Here is a 27,273-nt window from a genome sequence, read left to right as displayed (position 1 = left end):
GGCTCACCCACGCCCCCATCTCTCCGGGGTCGCTCTCGATGCCGGGGCATCACGCGCCCTCAAAATATAATCTGCCCGGTAACAATCAGCGCGCAGCGGCAAGAGCCCCAGAGCTATTGGCTATGCAAATAGCGGGAGGGGAAGCGGCGCCCCAAAGTCCCCGCTCGCACTTTTAAGGCGGTAATTCCGTGTCCACCGCCCCCGACCCACCCTCCGCGCCGGCTGTGGCCAGCGGGTTGCGGGGCGGCCGCTGCGCGGACCCCGCGCCCCGCTGAGCTGCGGCCGCTCCGCGCCCGCCCCAGCAGCGCCTTCCCCTTCGGGAGCCTCCGCTCTGCTGCAGCCGGCAGAGACTTAGCAGAGTTGACACGTTTTGCAGGCGGGGAGCGACTGCCAGCGAAGTGCGAGCGGGGTGGAAGTCACCCTGTGCGAGACATAACTCCTCTCACCTCCCCCCTCCCCCCCAGCCAACCTTCCTCCCCCCCTCCCTCCGTTCCTCCTCCTTCCTTCCTCCGCTGCGTTTCCTAGAAAGTTGTATCAGTGTGGCCATGCAGCACTAAGACGATTCGCCTGCTCGAGACACGAATGTGTGCCTGAGGAAGTAGTGTGGTGGTTGTGAGATTTCACCCCGGAGACGCCGCGGAACCCCCATCCCTAAAGGGTTTTTTTGGGGGGTTGCTGTTAGCGGGGAGCTCTATCCTCCTCCGGCTGCAGGTTAAGGGGGTGCTGGAGCAGGGAGAGTGAGACATGGATCTAGCACTCTGCTATGCCAGGACATTTCATACTTCTCCCCCATCGTCTGGGTGGGTACGTAGGGGTGGCCATAATTTCTTGCAATAAGGAGAGGGAAATTGGTGGGGACGGGCTCCCGCAGAAGGAAAGTGTGGAGCGGATTTAATTTGGTTGCTGGAAGGAAGAAAAAGAGAAGCTGTCATTTGTGTGTGTGTGTCCCTATACGAGGGCCTCCTGGTTCCTTGTTAGCTTATAGAGAGGGAAAAAAAAAAGGCGTTTGATGTTACGTCTGACCAGCTGCTGTTCTCCATAATAACAAGAGAGAGAACTGCCTGCCCTAGCGAGTTGCGTCACTTCGCCTCAACTTTAGGATAGAAATCAAGAGAGGGAGAGACAAGTTTCAAGGGAGGCAGGAGAGAGCTGGAAAGCCCTGCCGCCTTCCTCCCACCCACCTACCCCTCCTCCTTTATCCCTCTCCTTTCCCCACCCCCTTCCCCCCCTCCAAAAAAAAAAAAAAAAAAAAAAAAAGGGGGAAAAAGAGGAAAAAAACCTTTCCAATCAGAGAAAGAGGGAGATCTCTTTGGAAACATGGAGCTGCTGTGCTGCGAGGTGGATCCCATGAGGAGAGCTCTGCCTGACCCGAATTTGCTCTACGACGACCGCGTTTTGTACAATTTACTAACCATAGAGGAAAGGTATCTGCCCCAATGCTCCTACTTCAAGTGCGTCCAGAAGGACATCCAGCCCTTCATGAGGAGGATGGTGGCCACTTGGATGCTGGAGGTTCGTACACCCCGGCCCCCTGAGAGGGGGGAGACAGAGCGGCCGCGGGCAGCACCCCGGCCCCACTACCCCTTCAGCCCCTCGCTTTTCTGGTCACCGGGTGGCTTCTTCTTGTCGATCACCTCTACTCCTTGTCCCCCTCCGGAACTCAGCCGGTGTGGGAAGAGGTGCGGGGGACACCGACAGCCCGCGGGGGAGGTCCCCCCTTCCGGGGGGCTCCGGTAGCGGGGTGCAGGAGGAAGCGCGGCATGTTGGGGCGGGGTGGGGGGGGGGGGGGAGTTGGAAAAGTAATTTGCAATTAAAACCAACGAAAATCCGCCTCCGGGAGCGCTTGAGATTGAGTTATTCCTGGGAAAAGCGAGCTGCGCCCGGGGCAGGGCTAGGGTCCGTGGGTGCCCCATGTACCCCGCGTTCTGCTCTGCGAGGGTTCCGTGCCCACGTATGCAGTGGGGAGGACATGCCTTTTTCTCGCCATGTTGCGCTGCATGCGGATTCCGCTCACAGGCGCCCGGCCCGGCTGCCCCCGCTCCTTTCCCGGGGGCTCGGGAGTGCCCTCCCGCCCCCGCGGAACGGGACCCCCGGTGTGTCGAGACTGTGGGGCGGGCGCTGAACCCCTGTGCTCGCTCCGAGGCTTCAGACGGAGCGGTAGTAGCCCCGGAGCTGCTTGTCTGCCTTGCGCTGGCCCCACCAGCCATCCTTTGCCCCTTCGGATCTCCTTTTCGGGGTAACTTTCCGGAGCCAAACCCCCTGAGTTGGAAAGCCCAGACTCCCCGCTTGGTTTTCATGCGCGGTTTGTGCTTTTTGTCCCCGGCTCTGATTTTTGGTAAATTTTTGAAAGAATATTGTTGCTCGCGGTCTGCTAAAAGGATCCAGGCGGCCGGAGCGCTCTCCACCCTACCTCGCCCTCGCTGTGTCTCCCGTCCTTCTCCCCAGTGCGGGATTGGGGGCGCAGGGCTGGGGGACACCCAGCGGGGGAATTTTTGCAATTGTCGGAAACGATAGGGGATCGTCCCGGGATGCCATCAGCCCCAAAACCGGGACCCCCGGGGAAGGATTCATATTTTTAAACGATTTTTTGAAAATATGACGAAATAAAAAAAAAAAAAGTTTAAAAAAAAAAGTCTGAGGCTGCTCGCTTGCTGCTGGATGGAGCTTTTCGGCTCTCCCACACAGTGTCTTGAATTCATTTCTTACTGAATGAACTAAAGGAATGTGAAAGCCGATTGACAGCCTTCCCAGCCTCTCCAGAGATCTCCCCCTCCCCCAAAATGTAGCTACCCGGGAAACAAAAATAGCAGGAGCAAAAGCAAGGGAAGCAGTGATCTGTTTGGTGGGTTCACTCATTTATTTTTTCCTTTTCGTCTCTATCTCGCTTCCCACCCCCGTTACCCCCCACCCCGCCCCCCCACTGCCCCATCCTTCCATCCTTCCCTCCCCACGCTCCTTGCTTGCAGGTCTGCGAAGAGCAGAAGTGTGAAGAAGAAGTTTTCCCTCTGGCCATGAATTACTTGGACAGATTCTTAGCTGTGGTGCCCACTCGGAAGTGCCATCTGCAACTGCTGGGGGCAGTGTGCATGTTCCTGGCCTCCAAGCTGAAAGAGACAATCCCCCTCACAGCCGAGAAGCTGTGCATATACACGGACAATTCTATCAAACCCCAAGAGCTGCTGGTAAGCAGCCCCGTTTCTCGCCCCTCTCCGGCACACCGCCTCTCTCTGGCCGGCACAGCACCCATCAGTTCGCCACCCAGCCCCTGCCTTTAAAAATCCCCATGCATTCCCCGCGTTTCTGAACGTCCAGAAAGTCTCGGGGGTGAGCACAGAGGGCGGGGGACTCACGCGAGGACATCTCGGTTCTCCGAAGCTGCCTGGCAGTGCCATGCGGTATTCCGGCCACTGCCCGCCTCGTGCGCTGGTACGGCGCTGCCGGGGATGTTTCCGGTGCCGGGGGCGGGTCCATTCCCGCCATGTCCCGCCGTGTCCCGCTGGGTCCCGCTGTCCCCACGGGAGACCTCGCCGGGCGCACGTGCGCGGGCGGGCGGCGCGGCGGCGCCACCTGGCGGCAGACACGCGGCGATGCGGAGCCGCTGACGGAGGCGGGGGAGCCCCGGGAGGGCCGGAATGCTCGTGGGGTGCCCGGGATGCTCGGCCGTGCCCGAGAGGAACGGGCACCGACTCATGCTCAGGGACTTCCACCTGGACATGAGGAAGACCCTCTTCACTATGCAGTGGTCAAGCACTGAACAGATTGTCTGGAGACGGCGTGTAGTCTCCCTCACTGGGGATGTTCCAGACCCATCTGGACACAATCATATGCCATGTGCTCTGGGATGGCCTTGCTTGAGCAGGGAGGTGGGACCAGGTGCCCCACTGTGGTCCCTTTCAGCCTGACCCATCCTTTGTGAAACAGCTCAGTTTAACCACTCTGTATCTGCTGCTTCCCTCAGTTCAGACACAGTGAAAGCAGGGGCAAATTGAGAATTATTGAAGGAAGCAAGTAACATTTACATTGTGATGTGGAGCGCTGGGCATGCACCAGGGCCCCTTGGTGACATGGATGCTAGGTCAGAGACATGCCTGTAGCTATCCAAATTGCAGGAGAATTTTTCCAGTGAATCACTGGGAATTCCCCCCTGGGGAGCGTTTGGGATTGGGAGCTCATGCTTCTGCAAAGTTAAAGAGCCTTGCCCTCAAACCCTGCTTGGCTGTCAGACATGAGTTGTCCTGTTGGTGGCACAGACTAACAAGGGAAGTGGCATGGTCCCCATGTGCAAATATGTGGAATGGTGTCCCTACCTTATTGTGCCACATGGATTTAAGCATGTGTTTTAAGTTCTTCCTTGCATTTGGTGCTCTGCATTTACTGTTCTCTCTCAAAACCTGTCACACCAGGAATACTGGGATGAGCAGGCCTTAGTTCACATAATTGCCATTATGTTCCAGCATTTTACAGGTTTTCTTGAGAAATTTAAAAAAGCCCATCTGGTTTCTGCGGCTTTTTGAATATATGTGAGATTTTTCAGGCCACGGATGGCTCAGTCATAATCCAGCAGGAATGTCTGTAGGAAAGTAAGTCGCTGTTAAAGTGGGCATCTATTCAGGGAAATGACTGCAGAAATGGCATTGTGGGGTCCATGTTTATGGTTTCTCAGCAGCACTGGTTGATGTCTCCTCGGCTGCAAAATTAAAGGACTTTTTCCTGACTTGCGAGCTCTGTGAGCTCAGCTGGGGCTCCTCACCATGCTGGGCTCCATCAGACATCATCAGGAATCAGGAATCAGTGCGTGGAGTTTAGTTAATAGCTAATAGTTGATAGATGAAACCAAGGCAAGTTGGAGGCCTGAGCTTTTCTCACTCTGTGGGGAACTGTAAAATATTCAGAACTTGGTTTAATTGTTGAAACATGCAGGTCATGCACCCCAGGGCTGGATCTGGTGATTGGGTGCTGTTTGCACATGGAATCCTATTCCAGGGAATGGCTGGTAGTTACATGCACACCCAAGGTTTCCTTTGATAGCAGTGGGAGTTTTGGGTGTGCAGAGAATCTGGGAATGACTCCTACATGATTTACTGGCAGATAATTTACACAGGCTACTTCTTGGCTGTGTTGCGCGCATTTCCTTTCTGCAGAGCCTGTCTTGGAGTAGTGTAAGCACCGTCAGATTTATCGGCAGGACCTTTCAAGTACAGTTTTGGGAGGGATTGCCATCAAACTAACGTCCCCAGTTTTGAAAAAAAAGGAATATATATCTGTGTTATTTTTGTGCATGGCTGTCCCTAGGGCTTTAAATGGCTATAAAGTAAGGACTATAGCCATTTAAAAGAAGTTACTAGAAAAGGACCACAGTGACCTTGGCAATATGTGATTGCAGGCTAAACTTTCTGTGTGGGGATTCAGAACTGGATTAAAAAAACCCCAAAAAACAACAACAACAAAAAAAGTAAAACCTTGGGAGGAGCTGCCAAGTCTCATTATTTTCAGTATAGCCTGACATTTCTCATGTTCAAAAAGAAAAAAAAAGAATATAAAGTCAACAATTTCAAAGCAGTAGAGGTATATGAAAGAAAGAGTTTGACCAAAATGCATTTAGCAGCGATAAAATTATAATAAGAAATAAGCAGAGTTTTCTTGCTGGCTTGCTTATGCCTTTTCTTCTCTTTTTCTCTCCCTGTCCCCGCTCTGCAGGAATGGGAGCTGGTGGTGCTGGGGAAGTTGAAGTGGAACCTTGCAGCTGTCACCCCACATGATTTCATTGAACACATCCTGAGGAAGGTGCCTCTCCCTAAAGACAAGTTGCTTTTGATCCGGAAGCATGCACAAACATTCATTGCCCTTTGTGCCACAGGTAGGCTGCTTCTGGTGTGGTCGGAAGGGCAGATTTGTTTCTGGTGGTGCATCATCCCCTCCATCCTTACATGATGCAGGAAGAGCAGCTGAATCCCTTGGGATGGTTTGCAAAGGGTGTTGTGAATCAGGCCTCAAAACTTTGTGAGAACAGAATTCTTGCAGTAGTGACCTGTAGTGCAGCTGACGTGTGTGGTGCTTTTGCAGTGAAATCTTTTAAGACTGGATTAGACCGTTCTGGTTTTTGTTTTGCCCATTCACTACTTCTCTTAGAGGGCCATGGGTCATTTGTAAGGACAGCTCAAAATACAGAAGCTGTTATGGCACATAAGCCCAAAACATATTGAGCTAATGCATTGCATGGATGTGTTCATAAACTATTTGTTAAGTGGTCTCTGTCCAGGTGAAAGGTAAAATAATGTATTTTAACATTTATGTGATACTACCACATCCCCAAAGTATAGGGAATGACAATTTATAAGGTAATTACTTTTTTTTTAAAAAACATTTTGATTTTTTCCTAACTTCATTCCGGGAAAGCAGTGAAATGAATCTGTTTCATAAGGAAACATTACACGCCTTTTTTGTCATATGGCTGAACACAGTTTCTGAAGATGAGAATAATTGCTTTGGTGGAAGAGAGGCTTTTTAGTTTTGACCTGTCTGCAAAACACTGTGGTTTGTTTGTGTGTTGTTTTGTTGCTTGAGTTTTTCTCTCCACATTGACTTTTAGAAAATAAATGTACTTATTTTAAATACACAAAATGAGTGTATTAAATTTTCATCCAAAGGGTTAATGGTAAGACCAGTTTTTAGAAGCTAGACCTGGACTAGATAAACAGCATGCAGTGTTTTCCAGAGTCATTATCAAGTATAGTGGATGGCTCAGTGTTTGAATTCACGAATTTGACGTACCCAGTCCTTTGTGATAGGAACTGTTCTGCCTGTGTGTTAGCAGAGGGGAAAGGAACACTGGGTGTGGTTTTTGGGTTTGAATGTGTGCTTCTTGGTATTTAAGATGTAGTGACTGGTTTTACAATGTTGGCCAATTCTGCCTACCTCAGTTGATCTGTTTTAGAGATTTGTATATGGGCTGTGTTAGGGTAATTGACTTTCTGGTTGCTCAGGCTTTCCCTTGTTTTCCCACTGCTGCATGATCCTTCTCAGACCAAAGACCACAGGACTTAATAGAAATATTGCTCATATTCTGCAGGATCACTCTTAACAATTCATCGGACACTTGGGACTAATTAGCTTTTTACTTTAGGGTTAATCTGATGGATCAGCTTTGCCTTTGCCTTCTCACCTTACGCAGGAAGCATTCACTGTTCTGCCTTTTCTGGTACGAAAAAGATGGTCTTTCCCATGGTTATTTCCCTGGATCTTCACACCATCAGCTGTCAAACTCCAATATACCTCTGTGTTGCCTTCCAAACCAGGCAATTTTCCCACTCTTTCACTCTTCTGTTGCTTTCACTTCCTACAATAGTGTTTTGGTTTGGTTTGTTGTTTGTGTTTTTTGTAATCCAGTACAACATTTTCTTGAGTGTCCTAGAATTTCATTATGATTTAACTTCTCAAATTCTGGTCTACAATCCATTGCTCTTGAAGTTTTCTCTATAACCAAACCATTGCAAGACTGTGGGCCATGAAAGAGTCTCCAAAGTCCATGGCTTTTTTCCACTCTATGAATTCTTTGATGGTTACCTCCATGCTCTAAAAGTCCTTTTACTGAGATCCAAACCAATACCCCCTTTCCAGCCCTCAGCCCAGTCATGCAGTTTCCTCGTGTGTGTCCCATGTGATCTGCCTCTCATGTTATGTGTCTCCAATGCACGAAATGGAAGTCCTTTGTGTAGAGTTTAAAGAGGCAGCAAGTCAAGAGCTTCTTCTCATGAAAGTGAAGGACATAATTGCTGAGTACAGAACTTCCCAAAAGCGAGAGTACCATGGTGCTGGCTGGAGATTTTCTTTTCTACTCATCCCATTGTTCACAGACGACTGCGTAGTTTTGAAGAGGACCCAAAACTCTTTGCCATTTCGAGAGCAGCAATCTTACCCAGGTCCCCCAGTACCACATTCCCACTTTACCAGTGAAGTGCTACCTCAAATTCCATTATGGAAATGTTGTTTTTACTACAGTATTTCCCTTTCACTGCCACTCTGAAGAAAAGCTGCTTCTCATCAGACTTCCTTCCAGATCCAGTTGTCATTTCCTTTTCTTGGCGTGTTTGTTGCAGAGCTCTCATCGGCCGCTGTGTATCTTCTTACTCCCTCAGAGCTGCTGCTCTCTGCTAGCCTGGGTTAAGCCTGGTGTTTCATTTCCCCATTTGCGTTCTTTCAGCAATAGGACCTCCTCTGACATGTGGCTCCCCCTTCCCTTGCTCCCCATGTGTGTTTTTAGCCTGGGTTTGACTCTTCACTATTCCCAGTATTGCTGCCTGGCCAACAGCTCTGGTCTGGAGCACAGCAGTGAATCTCTTTTTATTCTCTGATTCATCTCAGCACAGCTTTCTCTGCTTTCAAGTACTTTTTTAGTGTATCATGCAAAATCTGGCATATTTTGAACTTATCTCCCCTAGCCTTAGTTCTTCTTCACCAGCTGCTTCATTTTAATTTCCCAGCAAAAATGGTATAGCAGAAATTCCCAAGTGTACCCTGCCTGTACAGAGCAGGCCTTAATCTCTGTCCTGCAACACTTTATGTCAGCAAATGAAGAGAGAAGCAGCCATGAACAGTTACTGGGTGTTGTGCTGGATATATAAGATCACTGTGATACTCATCCTTGTTCTCCTTTCCATTTGAATGTTCTGCAGAAGGAGGTGATACTCCATCCTTCTGCATATTCCTTTTAGTCATGGTTGATACTTTCCCCATTTCTCTGCCTTTATTTTGAGACCAGTTCCTGAAACAAGCTGTGTGGATATAAACCCATGGCCTCTCCCCAGTCCTCACAGTGATTAATGATTCACATGAGCATGACTGGAACTGGAATGTCTCCCTCTTTGCACTTGGTCCCATCAGAATATACAGTTGCTGAGCAGGACAGAAGCTTGTTCTTGAGTTTTCTTTTATTGCTTGGTACTCACAGTGGTTTCAGGAGTCTCCTTCTCCATGAGGAGGGCATAGAAGTGGTGTTTTCCTCCAGTTGCCTTGCTCATTGCACAGTAACAGTGCAGAGATGAACACTATGCACTGGTATAGCCTGGTCTGTCACCATGTCATTTGTTTTCTCATCCCACTGGTGGCTCCCCATGCAAGCCAAAATCTCCTTCAGAAGGCTTCTGAATTTTCCAGGTACCAAGAGGATGTATTTGGGGCCTTAAGTGGTGCTTACTGCTTCTCTCTTATGAGAAAGGATTGTGGGAATTTGGCCTGGTTAGTCTGGAGAACAGAAGACTGAGAGGGGAACTCATTAATGCATAAAAAGATCTCCAAGGGGTGTCAGAAGATGGTGCCAGGCTCTTTCCAGTGGTGCCCAGTGACAGGACAAGGAGCAATGGCCATAAACTAAAACACAAGAAGTTTTACCTCAACATGAAGGAGAATTTCTTTACATTGAGGGTGGCAGAGTCCTGGAGCAGCTGCCCAAGGAGAGACTGGAGTCTCCCTCTTGGGACATTCCAAACCCACCTGGACACATTGCTCTGTCACCTGCTCCAGGTGACCTTGCCTTGGTAGGGGGGGTTGGACTGGGTGATCTTCAGCGGTCCTTTCAATCCCTAATCATTCTTTGATTCTTCAGCGTGAAAGGTTCCTGTTTATCTGTGAGCTCAGTGGAGATCATCCTTGTTTTGCTTGCTGGCATCATGTTGCTTTTCCACTCTGCCCACACCTCCATCTCTTGACTGCTCTGCACCCTTTGTTCCTCTGTCTCGTCACACAGCACTGCACAGCTTGGAAAAGTTTTCTCAGGAGTTGGCTGTTTGCCTGTGCTGAGCTCCAAGCCAGGGAATCACTGCTGGACGGAGCGGGAGAGGGCAGTGGTTAAAGTTGTGTGCAGAGCCTGCCACTCTACTGGAAAGAGAGACAGGCATTATTTCCTTGTACTTCAGCATGCTCATCATTTCTTCCTGCAGCCTCTTCAGAGTCACAGATGCACAGCAGCTTCCTTATGTTACACTCTCTTCTCAGAGGTTCTACATGCCACAACTTTGGTGCACGATATCCCTGTAAGCCTAGTTTTTGAGGGAGGGCAGCCTGTGCATGACAGGCTTTCAAAAAGACAAGCTGTAATGCAGACAGAAATCTCTGTGAGGAGCTTTGCAGGATTTTAGTTAATTGGCAGGCAGAAATTGGAAGCAAAAACCTTTGCAGACTTGCAGAGATAGAAGGCAGCTTGTGTAAAACCCTGGACCTGGTCCTTTGCATGGTCTCTTCTGTGCCTAGGCTGAGTCCTGTGGCAGGTGGGATGTGCCCATGGTGGATACGTAATCTCAGACCAGTGGCTTTCAGGGCCTTGTCAGCACAGAGGCTGAGAAAGAGCAGGAAAATTTCAGCTTTAAGTCAGTTTTGTACTAGTGTGCCAAACCTCTGCCCACTGTTTCTGGGACATTAATCATCTATGCTTGAAAGCTGAGAAGGCTTTTTTTAACTTCTGGGCCAAATCCTGCATCCTTCTTCAGACAGAAGTTCTGTGAAAGTCAATGGGAGTGTTGTTTGAGCAAAGACTGCAAGATGAGGCCCACAGCCCTAGCAGTGATGCGCAGGGTGACCACACAGAATGAGGCCTGTTTGGTCCTCAAAATTGGTGCTGGGCTATTCTACTCTGCATCCCCTTTTCATCCAGTGTAAGTTACTGGGGCCTGTCCTTGCAAAATGTGATACGAGTTTTATCTGGGGCCTGCTCTTTGCAGAGGGGAAGAAAGAAGTCTGCAGAGGCTTCATGGCGTAAATTAATGTCTTCAGAAATTAAATACATATCACAAAGTGGCGGTGTTTGCATGAATACTTTTTGCATAGCAGAAGAAAAAATAATCTACATTAATTTATTGCTAAACAAATGACGGCTCTTGCTTGTCCCAGGGAGAGGCAGCTCATATCAGTATACTGAGCTTTTCAGAAAAAAGGAGCCACAAGAACCAAGGAAGTGCCATCAGCAAGTGGTCAGGGCCTCGGGAATGTTTCATGACCAGTCAGGTCTGGCAAGATGAGGTGGAAAGAAATGGAGAAAGAGAGCATGTGCTGATACAAGCTGGCCTCACTCTAGAGCTGCCAGTGGAGTTGCCTTCTTTCCTGCCAGCTGCAGGTCTGACATTGTGGTGGTTCAGGCACCAACATCATCCTAATCCTTGGTTAGGAAGGTGTAGAATAAGTGCAAATAACAACCACTGCAAACACTTGTTCAGAAATAGTATTTACCATCAGCTAATGAGCATATTGTGAGTGCTCATCTACTTTACATAGATTGTTCAGTGTGTTTCTGTGTCTTTACCTCTTGTGGATGGTTGTGTTGAAGCATTAACATTTAGGATACTTCAGACCCAATCGTGTAAAGGTCAAATGCTGTTTGCTTTGTTGTGGCCCAGGAGCAGAATTAGATGTCTGCCCTCCCACCTACTCAAAGGATGGAAGCATGTCTGCATCCTGATTTACTTGACTGTTTTGTGTTTGATTTGGAGGGCAGAAGAGTTATCTGGTTTTGCCTTTAAAAGCATAAATAGTTGACGTGAGGAAAATTTGCAATGTCTTGGAGAAATACAGGAACAAGAGAAAAAAATGGTCAATGCAGATAGAACCAACTGCGTTAGAAAAAAAAGAGTAGCATGCTGACCCTGGAGTTGCATTTGGATCAAAGCAGACAAGAATTTAATTCACTACTTCCATTGTTTATCTTAGACTTTTCTTTTAAACTTAGGTGGTTAAATATAGATCCATGCTTGTCTTCATAATAAAGTCATTGGGTGGGTGAAGTCCGAGGTTGGCTGTGACCATTACCTATATAACTTTACTGTATCAATACCTGTTTTCCTGATGACGGTAACATACCTTTTTTCCTCCCTTGTTTTCCCCCCTTGGGAGGAATTACCTTCCTTAAGATAGAGTTTCCAACTCTGTGGTTGCAACTCTGAAAGTTAATATCAATCAAATCACGGAGACGAAAACTGGCTGCTCAAAATCCCCAGCTAGCAGCTAGAGCAGTAACATGTTGTCGTTGTAAGAATGTAGAGTTCCCCTACCTGACTTTGTCACATGAAGCACGTTCAGCCTGGGTATTTGTCAGTTGCTCTTTTCCTTCTGACACTTTTATTTATTGGCTGCAAGTTAAGGCTTCCCCTGCAGGACCTCTCTGGGTTCCTTCCTTCAGTTCCCTCCTTCTTTGGACTGACTGTCAGCCTTGAATTTTCCTGGCTTGAAGGTAGTGAAGACCACTGGATTGGGAGAGAGCCAGCAGAACAGCTCAGCCATGGTGCTTGCAGCCCTGGAACCTCAGCGTGGATTACATGTGCTGCACTGGCAGAACAGCCTCCTCATGCCCAGGCTGTGTCAGCTCCAGGCTGAAAGTGGGGGACAGGTTCAGGGTACCCTAAATTTGCATGATGACTCTGGCTGGCTGGTCCACAGGTGGCTGTGTTTCAAAGGGTGCTGTTTCTTGCATTGCCTTTTTTTATTACCCGCACTGCAGTCAGTGGGGCTGTGCAGGGCTGGTCCCTTGTTTTTGAGGTCATTTAGGGAGTAGATGATACTAAAGTGGGGATGGGATGGTTTCTAGTGTTCATTGCCTGGGAATAGAAAGTAAAACAAACTATGCTTTCTAAGAACTCAGTGTCTTCCCTTGAAGTGTTTGTGTGCTCAGATTCTCATAGACCACGCGTTGTGGCACTATTGCTCTAACTTTTAATGAGACTCTTTTGTACTTTTTCCATGGAATGGCATAATCACAGAATCAGTTAGTTTGGAAAAGAGCTCTGACATCATTGAGCCCAACTATAAATCCATAAATCACAACAAAGTTAGAGTCAGAGCCATGCCTTTGATACAGGCTCTGGGTGCCCGTTAACCAAATTTGCACACAGAAGGGTTTAGCCCTTAGCCTTGCTTCAGCTGTTCAGGGAGAAGTGCTTTTTATAAAATTCCAGGTGTCCAGTAAGAAGTGCATTCTATCAAATTTCCTCTGTAGTTCAGGTTTCATTGTGTGCTACAAGAATTTGCAGTAAAATCATATGTTTCAACTCACATTTTTAAGTTCTCTCTCCCTGCTTTTTTTTTTTTTAATTTGAGGGCAAATTTTTGGCCTATTTCTGGGGGGGCATTTCTACCTGGGTGAAAACTGAGTGAGGATGGCAAGGCTTCTCTTGTTGTCATGGGAGAAGAAGAGATAGAGGTTTATAATTGAAAATAGCATGTAAAAAGCTTGTTTTGAATTTCTCAATGGAATCTAAGAGACTCAAAGGGCGGGTCTGTATTCTCTCAGATATGGTATTTAATATTTATGCTTTCATTGCACCTTGACAAACATTTCACGTAGTTATTACTTTGCTTGAATATGGAAATATGTTAATTATGGCTTTTATTGCACTGCCTGCTCTTTTCCGTAGCCTTTTCTATTCAACCCTCTAGGTGGCCCAGCACAATGTGGCTTCTTTTCTTTCAGTGAGCTCTTTCCACACTAATAGGGTCCAGGGTGATGTGGAGAACCATGTGCACAAAATTGGTGCACCACCCCCCATTCCTTTGTGGGAATGTCAGGTTAAATTCATATCAGCAGGAGGGTCACTGCCATGATTTTCAATAGCTCGAGATGAGGTGATGACTTCAAACAATGGTGCCACACTCTCCAGTTGGAGACACTTGCCTCACCAGTTGCAGTAGTTAATTAATATGCTAAAAATAGAAGCCAGTGATACAAATCGCTGCCTGTTGTACAACAAAGACTGGGCATGTGTAGCTTTGATAGCCAAGTTTATGGTGCTTGTTATGGAGGGAAGTTAGTTTAGAGCTAGAGGCAATGTAAGACTTTCTAGATGCTGAGCTTTAGTCACTCTGGGCCTCTGGCCATTCGCTTGCTGTCTCATTTGCATTATGAATGACATTAAGGGAGCTAACAAGGTTATTGGGCATAGAAATGTTCGCATGTGACCCCACGTGGAAGCAGACCTACAGCAGTGCTAGTTGGCAGGGACACTATGCCTCTTTATTCAGCTTCCTAGGAAGACAGTTTCTGGGAGTGGATCTAAAATCAGCCCCAAGAACACCAGCATTCGGATAACCTGCAGGTCATGATGCAAGGCAAGAAATTTCAGAGGGCAGGTGGAGCTCTGTCCTTCACTCAGCCGGCTCTGCCTGGCTGGACATGGGACCTCCTTGTATCGTCTTTTTACTACACTCTTCCCAAAACTCAGGACAAGGAGGGGAAAAGTATGGAAAGTCAACTGCTACCTGTAGTTCCCATGCATAAGTGAGAGATGGTTTGATAAGTCCAAAGATCAAGCACAGAAGTTGCTTCCCAGCTTAGGGGTGTGGTTATCCCTTGCGTGTGTTTGTATAAATCCACGTGAGGTGAATATGAAAATTATTTTGATCATAGAATCATTAAGCTTGGAAAAGACCTCTGAGATCATGGACTCCAACCCTAACCCAGCACTGCCATGTTCACCACTAAGCCATGCCTCCAGGTGCCACATCTGCATGTTTTTTGAACACTTCAGGGATGGTGACTCCGACACTTCCTTGGGCAGCTGGTCCAATGCCTGACCACCTTGAAGAAATTTTTCCTAATATCCAATCTAAACCTCCCCTGGGGCAACTTGAGGCTGTTTCCACTTGCCCTGTCCCTTGTTCCCTGGGAGCAGAGCCTGAATTCCCCCTGGCTGCACCCTTCTGTCAGGGAGTTGTAGAGAGCAAGAGTGTGGCACCATTGTCTGAAGTCATCACTTCATCTTGAGCTATTGAAAATCATGGCAGTGACCCTCCTGCTGATGTGAATTTAACCTGACATTCCCACAAGTCCCCTTGAGCCTTCTTCTTCCCAACTCCCTCAGCTACTCCTCATCAAATTTGTGCCCCAGACCCTTCCCCAGCTCTGTTCCCTTCTCTGGACACACTCCAGCCCCTCAAAGTCCATCTTGCAGTGACAGGCCCAGAACTGGACACAGCACTTGAGGTGCCCCTCACCAGTGTCCACTACAGGAGGCCAGTCACTGCCCTGGTCCTGCTGGCCACACCATTGCTGATCCAGGCCAGGTGCCACTGGCCTTCTTGCCCACCTGGGCACACGCTGTGGTCCAGCAGCCTCCGGCCCTTTCCTCCTGGCCTCTTTCCAGCCACTCTTCCCCAGCCTGGAGCTGCAGTGGGTTGTTGTGACCCAAGGGCAGGACTCGGCACTTGGTCTTGTTGAACCTCATCCCACTGGCCTGGGTCCATCAGTCCAGCCTGTCCAGATCCCTCTGCAGAGCCTTCCTGCCCTCCTGCAGATAAACACTCCCACCCAACTTGGTGTCATCTGAGGACTGACTGGGGCGCACTCGATCCCCTCATCCAAGATGTTTATTAAAGAGAACTGGCACCAGCACTGAGCCCTGGGGGACACCACTGGTGACGGGCAGAAAGTGCAATCTTAGGAGCGTAATTCCCATCTCTTGCCATGTGCTGGGACCAGCATCCTCAGGGCTGTGTCCTGAACTGAGAATTTGTGAGTCAAGGTTCTCCTGTTGTCTCTCTAATTAGTGGGGGCAATGAAATTTCATTTCCAAGAATCAAGATTTTCTCTGTACAGTGGGTTCTTACTATTACAATGGTACATAATTATTATTTTTATAATAATGGCAGTCCATATTCCTTGCTTCAGGCAGTAGGAATTTGCTCCTTCAGATGTGTTTGTCAGAGTGTGATGTCTGATAGAAAGCAGCATGCAGCGTTGGGCTTGCAGGTGGTCACCTCCTGGTGGCTTTTTGAGACGGAGAAATCCATGTCAGGGTTTTGACTCCTCCTTTTGTCTCCCCACTTCTAACACCCCTGCTCTGGTCCACCTGGATTAACATTATGTCCCAAATGCCATTTTTACTGGACTGCTTCAGTCCCAAGGATATATCCCAGCCTGGAGAAGAAGATGGTGTCTCCACAGCTGTTGAATTATGTGCCAGCTTGGAGTCTGGGATGCTGAGAACATCTCTCCATGTGTCTTAAAACCTGAGTGGTTACACAGGCATCAGAAGGGTTACAGAATTTGTGAATAGAGGGGATTTGGGATCTGCAGCTGGGCATTTTCTGTAATAATCTGTTTCTATTGATGAAATGTATTGCTTGTGGTTTATTTCTTATTATGTATTACTTTGGTTTATTATTCCTCCTACTCCAGTCCCCCAACTAAAAACTGGTAGAGAAAGGTTTGTTAGTGAGTTATTGTTGAACCAAAGAACTTGCAAATCAAATTTCATTTTAGGAATATGTTGAAGATACAGAAGATCTGGTATTTAGCAAGACATGCTGATAAACCGGTGTCTGTGGCAGTATCATAAACCATAAAATTGCCTTATAAAGATCACAGGATTTTATTTTAATTTCTCTTCTGATTTGACAGATGTGTGAGAGGAAGTTCTGAAGTGTATTTTCAACTTGTTTATTAAGAAATAATAGTAATGATGAATGTGATCTTTGTTCTTTGATTTCATAGCTATGGGCTGTAAGTGTTCTCACTTCCTAATTGCTAAGGTAGGAAAGATGAACTGTTAATTAAAATCTCTTTCCTGGACAGGTCTTTAAATGCGTGGATTAATTAACTCTTTAAAAATTGACGTGACTAAAAATCTCATTTTGGTCCTTTGTAATACCTTATTCCAGTTAGTTTTCTGGTTACACAGAGACGTCTAATGTGACCAAGACCCAAATTTCTGACATAAATTACAGAAAGCCTCCTTCTTCTGTTTCCTTTTCTTTAAAACTAAGGAAAGACTATTAAAAATTGTCCAGGTTTACTTTATGCATCAGTGAGAATAAAAGACTGAACCGCATTTCCATTTTAATTTGCAGGTCTGTTCCCCCTCCTTTGACTGCTTGTGATGAGCAGTGTGACTAATGAGCTCCATGGGACCAAAAAGAGTGGCACTTTTCCTTTTCTTCTACTTCCCTGGGTTTTATTCTTGGGTGTGGTTTTTTTTATGTTGCTTGCCTCTGATGTTTTACAGCTTTTCTGATGTGGGCTTGGACTAATTCCCAGATCTGTTCTTGCAGATTTTAACTTTGCCATGTACCCGCCATCAATGATAGCAACTGGAAGTGTGGGAGCAGCCATCTGTGGCCTTCAGCTCGATGATGGGGACAGCCTCACAGACCTCCTGGCCAAGATCACAAACACAGATGTGGTGAGTGTCCCACATTCCTCTTCTTTCACTTCCCAGGGTATAGTGGTGAGCTGGGCCATAAAATGTGTCCAGGTCCTGAAGGCTGAGTTGAGCGAGGGAGGGGGGTGCTTCTGCAGGGAGTGAGTTGCAGGTGTGGACTCAGCACTTTGGTTTGAGTCTCCAAAGCTCCTTGGTCTCCTGGGATCCGTTTTTATTCAGGCTTGGTGGGGAGAGCCTGTTCTGCCTGCCCAGGCTGGTGGTCCAGCTGGCTGAGCCCCCTCAGGAGCCCTGGGTGATGGAGTGAGCAGGCAGCATTCCCTGGGACATACAGCAAACAAGGAGGGGTTATGCTACTGTTGGTCCTGTGCTTGCAACCTTGAGACTGCTCTTCTGGCCCTCCTTCAGGGATCACCTAAAAATTCTTCGTTTGGAAGAGGTGAGTAATGAGCTAATTCCCAGGCAGGATGTGAGACAGTCACAATTCAGGCTTTCCTTAACATGTGCCAATTTAGTGCCTTTAATTCACAGAGTAAATATGTGGAATTATTACATCCGTGATAAATGTAATTTGTTAAATTGTTAAATGAAGATTTGGTTTTGTGATTTGGTTAAAAAGGAGTAAGTAGTCCAATTTACCAAAAAGGAGAGAATTTTGATATTTATTTTTTTTTCTTACAATCAAATTGATCCTAATTTTGAAATGCAGTTCTGGGGTTTCCCATTTTTTTTTTAAATTGGAATTTGATTTGCACAGAAAAAGGAATACTTCCAATTGAGAGTGCTTAAAGTCTGAAGCATAGAATCACAGAATGGCCTGGGTTGAAAGAGACCTTAAAGATCATCTTGTTCCACCCTTGTGCCATGGGCAGGGACACCTTCCACTATCCCAGGTTGCTCCAAGCCCCGTCCAGCCTGGCCTTGAAAATTGTGCCAGGGCCTCACCACCCTCACAGGGAACAATTTCTTACTCATATCCAATCTAAACCTCTTCTCTGTCAGTTTCAACCCATTCCCCCTTGTCCTGTCACTCCAGGCCCTTGTAAAGGGTCTCTCTCCATCTTTCCTTTAGGCTCCCTTCAGGCACTGGAAGGCTACAGTGAGGTCACCCAAAGCCTTCTCTTTTCCAGGCTGAACAATCTGAATTTTCTCAGCCTTTCCTTACAGCAGAGCTGCTCCATTCCTCTGATCCCCTTGGTCCCTCTGAGAAAAGAGACACCTTCTGTGCCCGAGAGAATCGGGCGTATGGCTTAGAAGGCCCTTTTGCTGCATCTTGCAAATTGGAAAAAAATTTATCTGCTGTGCTGATTTTTTCTATCCAGATTGTTTAAGTCTGAAAGAAAATACCTACCAAAACATCTTAGTGGTTAGAACATGATGTTGTTTTTGCATTGAAAGTTCCTTCACTCCTCTCCTTTTAAATTAAGCAGGGTTTTTTCGTCAAAAATGTGGTTTTTGCCATCCTGGTGAAAATGTTCACATATCTAACTGAGCCTATATTCCTTTGGGAAAAAAAAACAAACCCCACTCTTCCAAAATAACAAAGTACTCCTAACATTTTGCTGTTCACATCTCCTCTCCGAGAGTCTGTCAGCACTGGGTTGAGACTAGCTTTCTTCTCTGCTCCTGGTCTCAGTCCACAGCAGCACAGACTATAGAGGAGAGTCTCACTCATCCCCCAAATATGAACAAGCTCAAGACAAAAGGAGCTTCTGGATGATTTAATTGCTAAAAATATAAGCCTTTGCAGAAGTTAGAGGTGATGTTATGTTTTCCAGGTGCTTCCATTGTTGGGGCAGAGGTAGCCTTAACTCCCTGCAAGCTTTGAAATTTCAGCCTAACCAAAGGTTGTAAATTTTTTTTAACTTGGAGAAGATAGAGTATTTTTTATTAACCAGCCATTTTGATTTGGAAGAAATATTCGGCTAGGTATTTTCTCTGTAAGTTTTGCATTGGAAGAGTGAAAAAGGGCCCAGGACTGGAAACTTTCATCACATACATTAAAGCTTGAGAAGGAGAGAAGCAACTGAAAATAGGGTCTCAGAGAAGTATGGGGCAGGCTTAGCAATAGGTAGTAATACCAGCCTCATGTGTAAAATGTATTGTAAAAAATGTACTGGCTGGATTGTGTAAGAGTTGGCCCAAGGTTCTGTTAATAAAGAGTAAAGACTATTGTAATATATTTTACACTGGGACTTAATTAAAGTTGAATGAAGAGCTTCAGTTCTCTCACTTCTGAATTTCTGATGCCTGAGAGCTGTTCCTGAAGTGACACAATTAATTCATTGTCACTGTGTGAATGATTTTGTTTTCCAAGGGGGCTTAGAGAAGAGGGAAAAATGAGAGTTCCTGGGCTTTAGGAGCATCACATGGTAGAAAAGTGGGGAAGTCACAGAAATTAAATGTTCTGCAAAGAAAAACCTTTTGGCCCCCCTGTGTCTCATGATAGCCCACAGAAACCATCAGGCCAACTGGGGGAGAGTCCTTCCCAGACAGAGGGTCCCAGAGCTTCAGCTTAATTTTTGTTTTGGAGTGTGTGATTGTTTAGCATGGAAACAGATGACAGGACTTTCCCTCTGGCTTTTCAAAATATGTCACTGTCTGAGGTGAAGCATGAAAAATTTCAGCTTCAAATCTGCAAGCAGATGAAAAGAGACAATGGTAATGAAACACTGATGCAACTTTACTGCAGTGAGCTTTTCTGAACTGTCACTGTTTTATAATGATAATTTAAGGGTGCAGTCTGTTTGCTGGGAAATAGCATCATAAACCAGGAGGTTGAAATCAATGGTGTTATTTTAGATTTACATTGGTGTAACTGAGACTGGAGTTTGGCATTTATGGCTAAAATGAATGTTTTTAATGGCTACTTCATTAAGAATTAGACCAAAAATATATTGTTAATAAACAACATATAATTTGGAGCCCAGCTCTTGAGTAAGCAGACAACCAACATATGAGTGTTTCTTTCAAAAACACATTGGTGTTGGATATCCTTGTATGAATCCAGAGCAGCACCCCAGACATGAGATGGGATTGTCCAAGGCATCCTGCCAGTGTCCTTTTACGGATAGCAGTTGCTTCTGATAAATAGCTGTCCTGGGCTGTTTGGTGAGGGTTGAATCACAGGCTGGAGAAAGAGTGACAGTGGGGCCATGCAAACCTTGGTTTCATTACTTTTTCCAGCTACTGAAATAAACAGCAGGGGGCTGCTCTTGGAGAAGCTCAGCAGCCTGAAGGGTAGCGAAAGTAGCACTGCACGGTGCATCAGAACTGCCTTTTCTGATTGTTATTGAACCAAAGAGCCATGAAGACCTTATCCCACACAACTGAGGGAGGGGCTTCTCCCCCTCTACTCTGTTATTGTGAGACTCCACTTGGAATACTTCATACAGTCCTGGTGCGCCCAATATGAGGAGCTGTTGGAGCAAGTTTAGAGGAGGGCATGGAGTTGATAAAGGGACTGGAGCAGCTCCCCTATGGAGATAGGCTAGGAGAGTTAGGGCTATTCGGGCTGGAGAGGAGAAGGTTGTGTAGAGACCTCAAAACACCTTCCAGCATCTGAAGGGGCTACAGGGAAGCTGGAGAGGGACTTTTCATCAGGAGCTGTAGTGACAGGAGAAGGGAGAATGGCATCAAACTGAAAAGGAGTAGGTTTAGGTTGGGTATTAGGAATGAATTAAAATCAGAATTAGAAGAATTAGAATTAGAATTAGAGAGGGTGGTGAGGCCCTGACACAGGTTTCCCAGAGAAACTGTGGCTGCCCGATCCTTGGAAGTGTCCAAGGCTAGGTTGAATTGGGCTCTGAGCAACCTGGGATAGTGGAAGGTGTCCCTGCCCATGGCAGGGGTGTGGAACAAGATTACCTTTAAGGTCCCTTCCAACCTAAACCATTCTGTGTCTCTGAATCGAATTTCACACAGCTCTGCAGGATAGGGATTGCATGTTCCAGTCTGTTCTCCAGCCCGGGGTTGGGAACATTTCCTTTGTGGTTGCTTGAAGAGGAAAGGCTGGTGAGCGAAGAGTTAACAGACCTACTCACAGGAAGCCACAGAGCTGCCTGTGCATCTCTTGGTGGGTCATTGCAAAGGAAGAATAAACAACTCAGGAAGTCAGGAATTCCCATAGCATCCCAGACCAGCACTCCAGTGGGAGCAGTATCCTGTTGCTGGTGGAGCCAGATGCTTTGGAGGAGGATACGAGCATCACTGCTGCGCACAATTACAGGATGTGAGGAAGGATAGCTGAATGGGTCGGGCACCTCTTAAGACCTTGCAATCAGTATTCTGCTTTGCTTGGGATCTTTCTTGGGTAAATCTATCCCCTCACCTCCTGGGAGAGCAGCCATCCAGGTTGCATCTGGATGACACATGGAGTTGGCCTCCCCAGCATCAGCAGCCAGGGAGAGGTTTTCAGGCAGAGCCAATGCCTGTACATGGGCAGAAGTCTTCTCTAAAAGTTTGTTCCCAGATGGTAACTAGTGTGTATTGAGTGGTTTGGAAAATCCAAAGCATACTTAAGGCCCTGAAGTCGGAAAAAAAGCAGGGAACCAAGCATTTTTTAAAAGCTTGTTGAAACAGCTGGCTGTGAGCCCTTGAAAATGTGGAGTGGGGCTGTTTTGAAGACTGGACCCATAGTAAATGGTATTTAAAATATTTCCACTTACATGTGCCACATATGTCAGTGCCTGGATCTTTTTTTTATTTCCAAGATCTGAGATGTCTCTCCATTAAAATCTACAAATTTCTGCACAGAAATAGAAGTGAAGGATCACCATGCTCAAGAATTCAGAGCTGCAGTAAAAAAGCATGGAAATTTATATTGAATGGATTGCATTTGAACATTGTCCCTATGGCACATACACCATTTATCCCCTCCTTTGTAGTGTCTAGGGCCTGTGGTTTTGGAAGCAAGAAACAGGACTCACTGTATCTTATCCTGCCTTATTTGTTGCAGACCGCATTTTGTATGCAAGGAAACAACAGGCAAAATAGCCTCCCAGAGAAAGGAAGAATGAGATAGTTTCCTAAGTTGTCTTTGCCTGAGTTGGCAGCTGCTCTGTTTCATTCAGCTTTTTGTTCCCCAGTGAGTGCTGTGCGTGTGTAACAACAATGGGGTGATGCAGTGACACTGCGGGCTCATGGCGGAGTTCCGTCGGATCCATTCACAGGCGCGCCGGTGGCTGGCACACTGAGGGAGCCAGGCCCCCGAGGAACGGCTCCACAGCCCCCAAAGCAGCTCCCATGGATCAGACACTCCAGTGGGGAATCCATGCTTGGCTCCTGCAGCTCTGTAACGCGGGCAGGTCCTCCCAGCTTTCTTGTAATCCCCTTTCTCAGTAAACGCTTGGGGCATTTGTTACAGCGGGGTAAATCCTACACCTTCTCATATTGTCAAAGTATTACCTGGTAGAGATTACGAGAAATCCTAAGTCACGCTGAGCAGGGAGTGTCATGGCATCTGCCTCTGGATCACCCAGCTGGTGTTTTGGCTTTACTCTCACTTTTCCCAGTTTTGAAAATGTTGTCCCCTCCTGTTTGCAATGAGAAATACCTCCAGGTGCAACAGGAAACCAACAAACTGAGTGGTGAAGCAAACAGTGGAACTGAGTGTAGAAAGGACATTGTTGAAACTGCTGAAAATACCAAAAAATTGCAGAGAAAAACACCCCATATTTCAGATCTTTAATGTTAGTCATCTTATTTATTGTGTTATTGCAATAATGTGGCAACAGTAAGTGGAGAAGTTCTGGCATAGATGAGGGTTTGGGGATTTTTTTTGTTTTTTGAATGAGATGTCCTTATTAGTCTATATGAAGTGCCCTTTGGAACATCAAATTGCTATTTTCTATACTTCCAGATGGAAAAAGAGGCATAGACACTTGTCTGTGATAGATGCTCTTTGTTACAGTAGCAAAAAACCATACATTCAGGAGGGAAAATATTTCTGTTTTTAAACTGCATCCATTAGATGTGAACTCACTGTAAAAACAGTAAATGGTTAAGATATTCCTACAGCAGCTTTCCAGGCTCTTGCTTTGGAGAAGATCAGTGAGGTGAAGGCCAGTGCTCAGCATACAAAGGCCCCACTTTGGGAAGAAGTCCCTGTTTATGTCAACAATGAAGCATGTGCTTTGGAGAGGTCTGAATTGGGGCCTAAATGTGAACCAGTGGAGGAATCCAGCCGGCTTTTGTATAGGAGTACAGATGACATGTTCCACACTGGAATTTATGTAAATCCCAACTCTTTAATGCATGTCTGATTGTTGCTTTCTTAGGTTATTCAAGCAATGAATACATGACCAGTGAACAGTATTGTCATTTCAGGTATCTCCAACATCCTTTCCATTTATCAAACCAGATCCTGCACCTAAAAAAAAGTCCTCTTCTGATTTCCCTTCTGCAATTAGTTTGAAGAAAGAGGTCAGGGCCTTAACAATTATTTGAGAAGTAATAAATGTATATGTGGAAAACAAACCACCCTTTAACACAAAAATGGCAGAAGGCTTTTTTAGCATTCCCAGCTTTGCTTTGGGATTTTGGGCAGTGCAAAGCAAGAGCTTGTTGGTTGATTTGAGTTGAGTGGGAGGCCTTCCCTCATAGCTTGCCAATGAACCATAAATGCCAGTTTAAAACTGGAAGCTGGGAGCCAGTATAGGACAAACATATATCATAACAGTGTTGAAAAGTTCAAGAAAGTGAATTATGTGTAATATTCTGCAGGATTTTCCCTAGGGCTTGTGCATTCTTTCAAGATTGTCATGAATGGAAATTGAAATCTTCAATGATTATTGACTTGAGTAAGTAGATCATGCCATAGAGCTGCTGATTCCTCCTTCCAGGTATTTTCATTGCCAGCATTTCCATCATAGCCACGGGGCTGTCCCTCATCAGACACAGAAAAGCTGTTCCTTCAAATGCATTTCAAGTGTGCTAGTAAAATTACCTAGGGATGAAAGAGTTTCAGAATGAAAAAAAAAAAGAAACCCGAAAGTTAATTGCCTTTTTATTTCCATACATGCTCAAGCAAAAGTAAAACTGTGGAATGGAAAGTACCAGAACTACTTTAATCATTAAAACTACTAGACCATATAGAAGAATGGGGAAGTTGATCCATGTGACACACACTTAGAAAGGTTTTTTATAAAAACAACAAAGGCAAACCCTGCAGTATTCTGAAGGAATGGCCTAGTCCTTCTATTGCAAAATCTGGAGTCATTACTGCAGTGCATTATAGTGTTCTTTGAAGGAAGATTTGCTGAAAATAACTCAATTCATGGGTTTTTTCCTTGATGCATTCTCAAAACTTAATTCTCTGTTGTCTGTGCCATCTAGAGCTTGCAAAATGAAAGTCCAGCAGTAAAATATGTACCCATGCAGCAAATCCATGTGAAACTTGGGTTAAAAATACTGTGTCATGGACTTAACTTTGTATTGACAGAAAGTTCCAGTGGTACCCTCATCTATGCAATAAAGCCACTTACCTTATCACACTGTGACAGCTGAGCTGATAAGATACCCTGAATTACGGTTTTTCCTTTTCACCTGTGAGATTAACATCCAAGGAGCTTTAGTATGCAAATAGCAACACTCTTTTGGAAAGCTATTTCATGCTGAATGCAGTGTGCTGATCATTTTACTGTAAGTTTCTTTGTTTTAAAGAATTAGGTGGTTTTTAGTTCGAAACCTAAGTGTAAACCGGAGAAATAATACACAGTGGCCTGTGGATTCTCACATGAAATAAAATTCATGTGACAGTTCCAGTCGAGGCTACATAATTGTTTTTATGTACCAAATGAAGGCACCAGAAATGGCCCATTTCTCTGTAAGGTTACCTGGAGATTTCAGCCTCTTCAAACATTAAATAAATAATCACACTGCCCAGCAGAAGTTTGTATAGTGGTGGTGTAAATGATCATACATGAGTCAGCATTTGAGCTGACTCCCAAATGCTCAAGCCTTGTGTTCTGCATGTCACCACCCTTCCTTCCCCAGCCTGCCTGCAAGGAAATTGCCTCATTAAACTTTTCAGTCTGAAGCTGCTTAAAAAAAATCTGGCTTGTTTTCAGAAGGACACAGTACTTTGAAACTGTGCTTTAAAAGAGGTTCTTATACCCAACAAAAGTGCATTACAAGTGTCATCTCTTACAAGAGTCTCCAGACTGGTGCCCCCACACTTGAAAATGCTTTGACCCACACAGTGACTTGCTGTCATTGCTCTCTTACACACAGGTGAATGCTTAAAATGGACCTAAAGCCCACCCTGTCTGATAATAGGGGATTTTCTTTATCTGAGCACAGGATTTTGCAGCCAGCAGCTGCTGGCTGGTAGCCAAGAAAAATGGGTGTTCATTACCCACCGGAGCTAATTGTACCCATCATGAACGTCAGCAGCATCAGCGGAACAGATCCTTTTCACTTGACATGTTTTTCCCAGTCGGGCTGGGATGACGAATCAATCCCCCATGCATGAATATTTTAAACTCTCCCCAATAACATGGTACTGTGTAGAAAAAGGGGTATGTTGGTCAGGGCCCAGTGCCTCAGCATTGCAGTTGTATCCTATAGTGGGTTCACAAGTGCCCCTGGAACCCTGTGGAGGTCAGTGCCCAGCCCTGTTCTTCAGCCCTCCTTCCTGCCAGTGGGAATGGTGATGTTGAGTCTCACCACCGTGCCAGGTGCTGTGGGGGCTCTGGTTAAAGCACTGGGCTGTAAAAATCCTACCAAACCCTGCACTGCTCTATTCCCTGAAGAGTCCTGGAGACACCCTGCTCTTAGGCAGACTGAGGCTGCAGGAAGTTTACAGTATTAGTGCCTTTTCCAGAAGGACTCCTCAGGGCTGCCGCTGGAAAATGCCATTTCTTGTAGCACATGTCCCCCTGCATAGTGTCAGATTGATGCTCCCAGTCCTGACACACTGAACGTGGTTGCCTTTGTGTTCATACAGTCACAGCTTGGGTTTTATTTTTCACTCTCTCCTATAACTTAGGGTTTGTCAATGTTTCCTCACACTTTTTTGTTGAATAACCACATTATTTGGTCTTTTAGTGCATTATCAAGAATGTGGAACATCCTGTAAGTATTTTAATAGTAGTCTTCTTCATTGCTGTGTCTGGTTTAAATGTGGTGAATCCTTTGCATTTATTTCTGGTTTTCATGTTTATTTGGGGACTCCTAATGGACAGGCTCCCATATTTATGTTGCTCTACCCTGCTGTTTCTCTGAATGTTGTGTAGTTTGTAATGCAGTGGTCTCTGGAAACTAGTAGTGTGTTCAGACAATGACTGGATGTGGCACTCAGTGCTCTGGTTGTCAAGGTAGTGTTTGCTCAAAGGTTAGACTCGATGATCTCAGAGGTCTTTTCCAACCTAAATGATTCTACGATTCAGTAATGCAGCTGCATGTTTGGGACTTGTGTGAATTTTCACAGATAACTGACCTTTTGCCTCTGCCTTGGGGACCCAAATGTGTGACAGATAAAAGCCCCAGAGCACTATGTTTGTTCAGGGACCTCAAAACTTCTCCTCAAATGTACCACCAGTTTGCTTTGTATGAAGTGCATCTATCTGTGTGATCCTGATATAGTACATGGAGGTTATTTCAGGATAAAATTGCAGCTTTTTTTGCAGAGAAGACGCACTCAAGTGGCTTAGCCCTGCATAAGAGAGTGAAAAATTATTTCTCTGTAATACTTTGGTTCCTGCTCGAGAAGACGACATAAATCACGCAATCATGGAATGCCCTGGGTTGGAAGGGACCTTAAGGATCATCCAGTTCCAACCCCCTGCCATTGGCAGGGACACTTTCCACTAGACCAGGTTGCTCAGAGCAGCATCCAGCTTGGCCTTGGAGTCTTCCAGGGCACCCACAGCTTCTCTGGGCAACCTGTTGAGCAAAGACCAGTAAAATACTAAGATTTAGAGCCTAAAAACTACAGCATTAACATTGTTTAACACACGGAGTTGGTACACAGTGATTACCTGTCAGAATTCAAGGTTGGGCAGACGCTTCTCGGGAATACCACATTGATGCTCTTCCAACTTCTGCTAGCTCACTAAGGAAAAAAATACCACACTTATCTTTACATATAGATGAATTTGCTTTCTTTTCTCCAGGACTGCCTTAAAGCTTGTCAGGAACA

The 27,273-nt window shown here is 46.0% G+C and overlaps 1 protein-coding gene and 1 long non-coding RNA gene across 2 annotated transcripts in view; one reads left to right on the top strand and one right to left on the bottom strand.

The window, feature by feature from the left end:
• Window positions 1–201: 201 nt before the first annotated feature.
• Window positions 202–27,273, top strand: part of CCND2 (cyclin D2) — a 31,419-nt gene continuing 4,347 nt past the window's right edge. Inside the window, exons 1-5 of the mRNA XM_085049806.1 lie at window positions 202–1,512; window positions 2,967–3,182; window positions 5,698–5,857; window positions 17,026–17,156; window positions 27,248–27,273. The exon at window positions 27,248–27,273 is cut by the window's right edge and continues 4,347 nt beyond it. Of these exons, the coding sequence (XP_084905932.1) occupies window positions 1,318–1,512; window positions 2,967–3,182; window positions 5,698–5,857; window positions 17,026–17,156; window positions 27,248–27,273 (728 nt within the window). The 5' untranslated portion in view covers window positions 202–1,317. The remainder of the gene's footprint in view (window positions 1,513–2,966; window positions 3,183–5,697; window positions 5,858–17,025; window positions 17,157–27,247) is intronic.
• On the bottom strand, window positions 26,065–27,253 carry LOC146442950 (uncharacterized). Its single transcript, XR_014849514.1, has 2 exons — window positions 27,113–27,253; window positions 26,065–27,017 (listed from the first exon to the last, which is right to left on the bottom strand). It is a non-coding gene; the product is annotated as an uncharacterized LOC146442950 (long non-coding RNA).

This window comes from Lichenostomus cassidix, chromosome 1Ab (genome assembly GCF_008360975.1).
Source record: "Lichenostomus cassidix isolate B80296 chromosome 1Ab, HeHo_3.0, whole genome shotgun sequence".
NCBI lineage: Eukaryota > Metazoa > Chordata > Aves > Passeriformes > Meliphagidae > Lichenostomus > Lichenostomus cassidix.
Note: the sequence above shows the minus strand (reverse complement) of the source record. Positions and strands in the feature narration are given on the sequence as shown.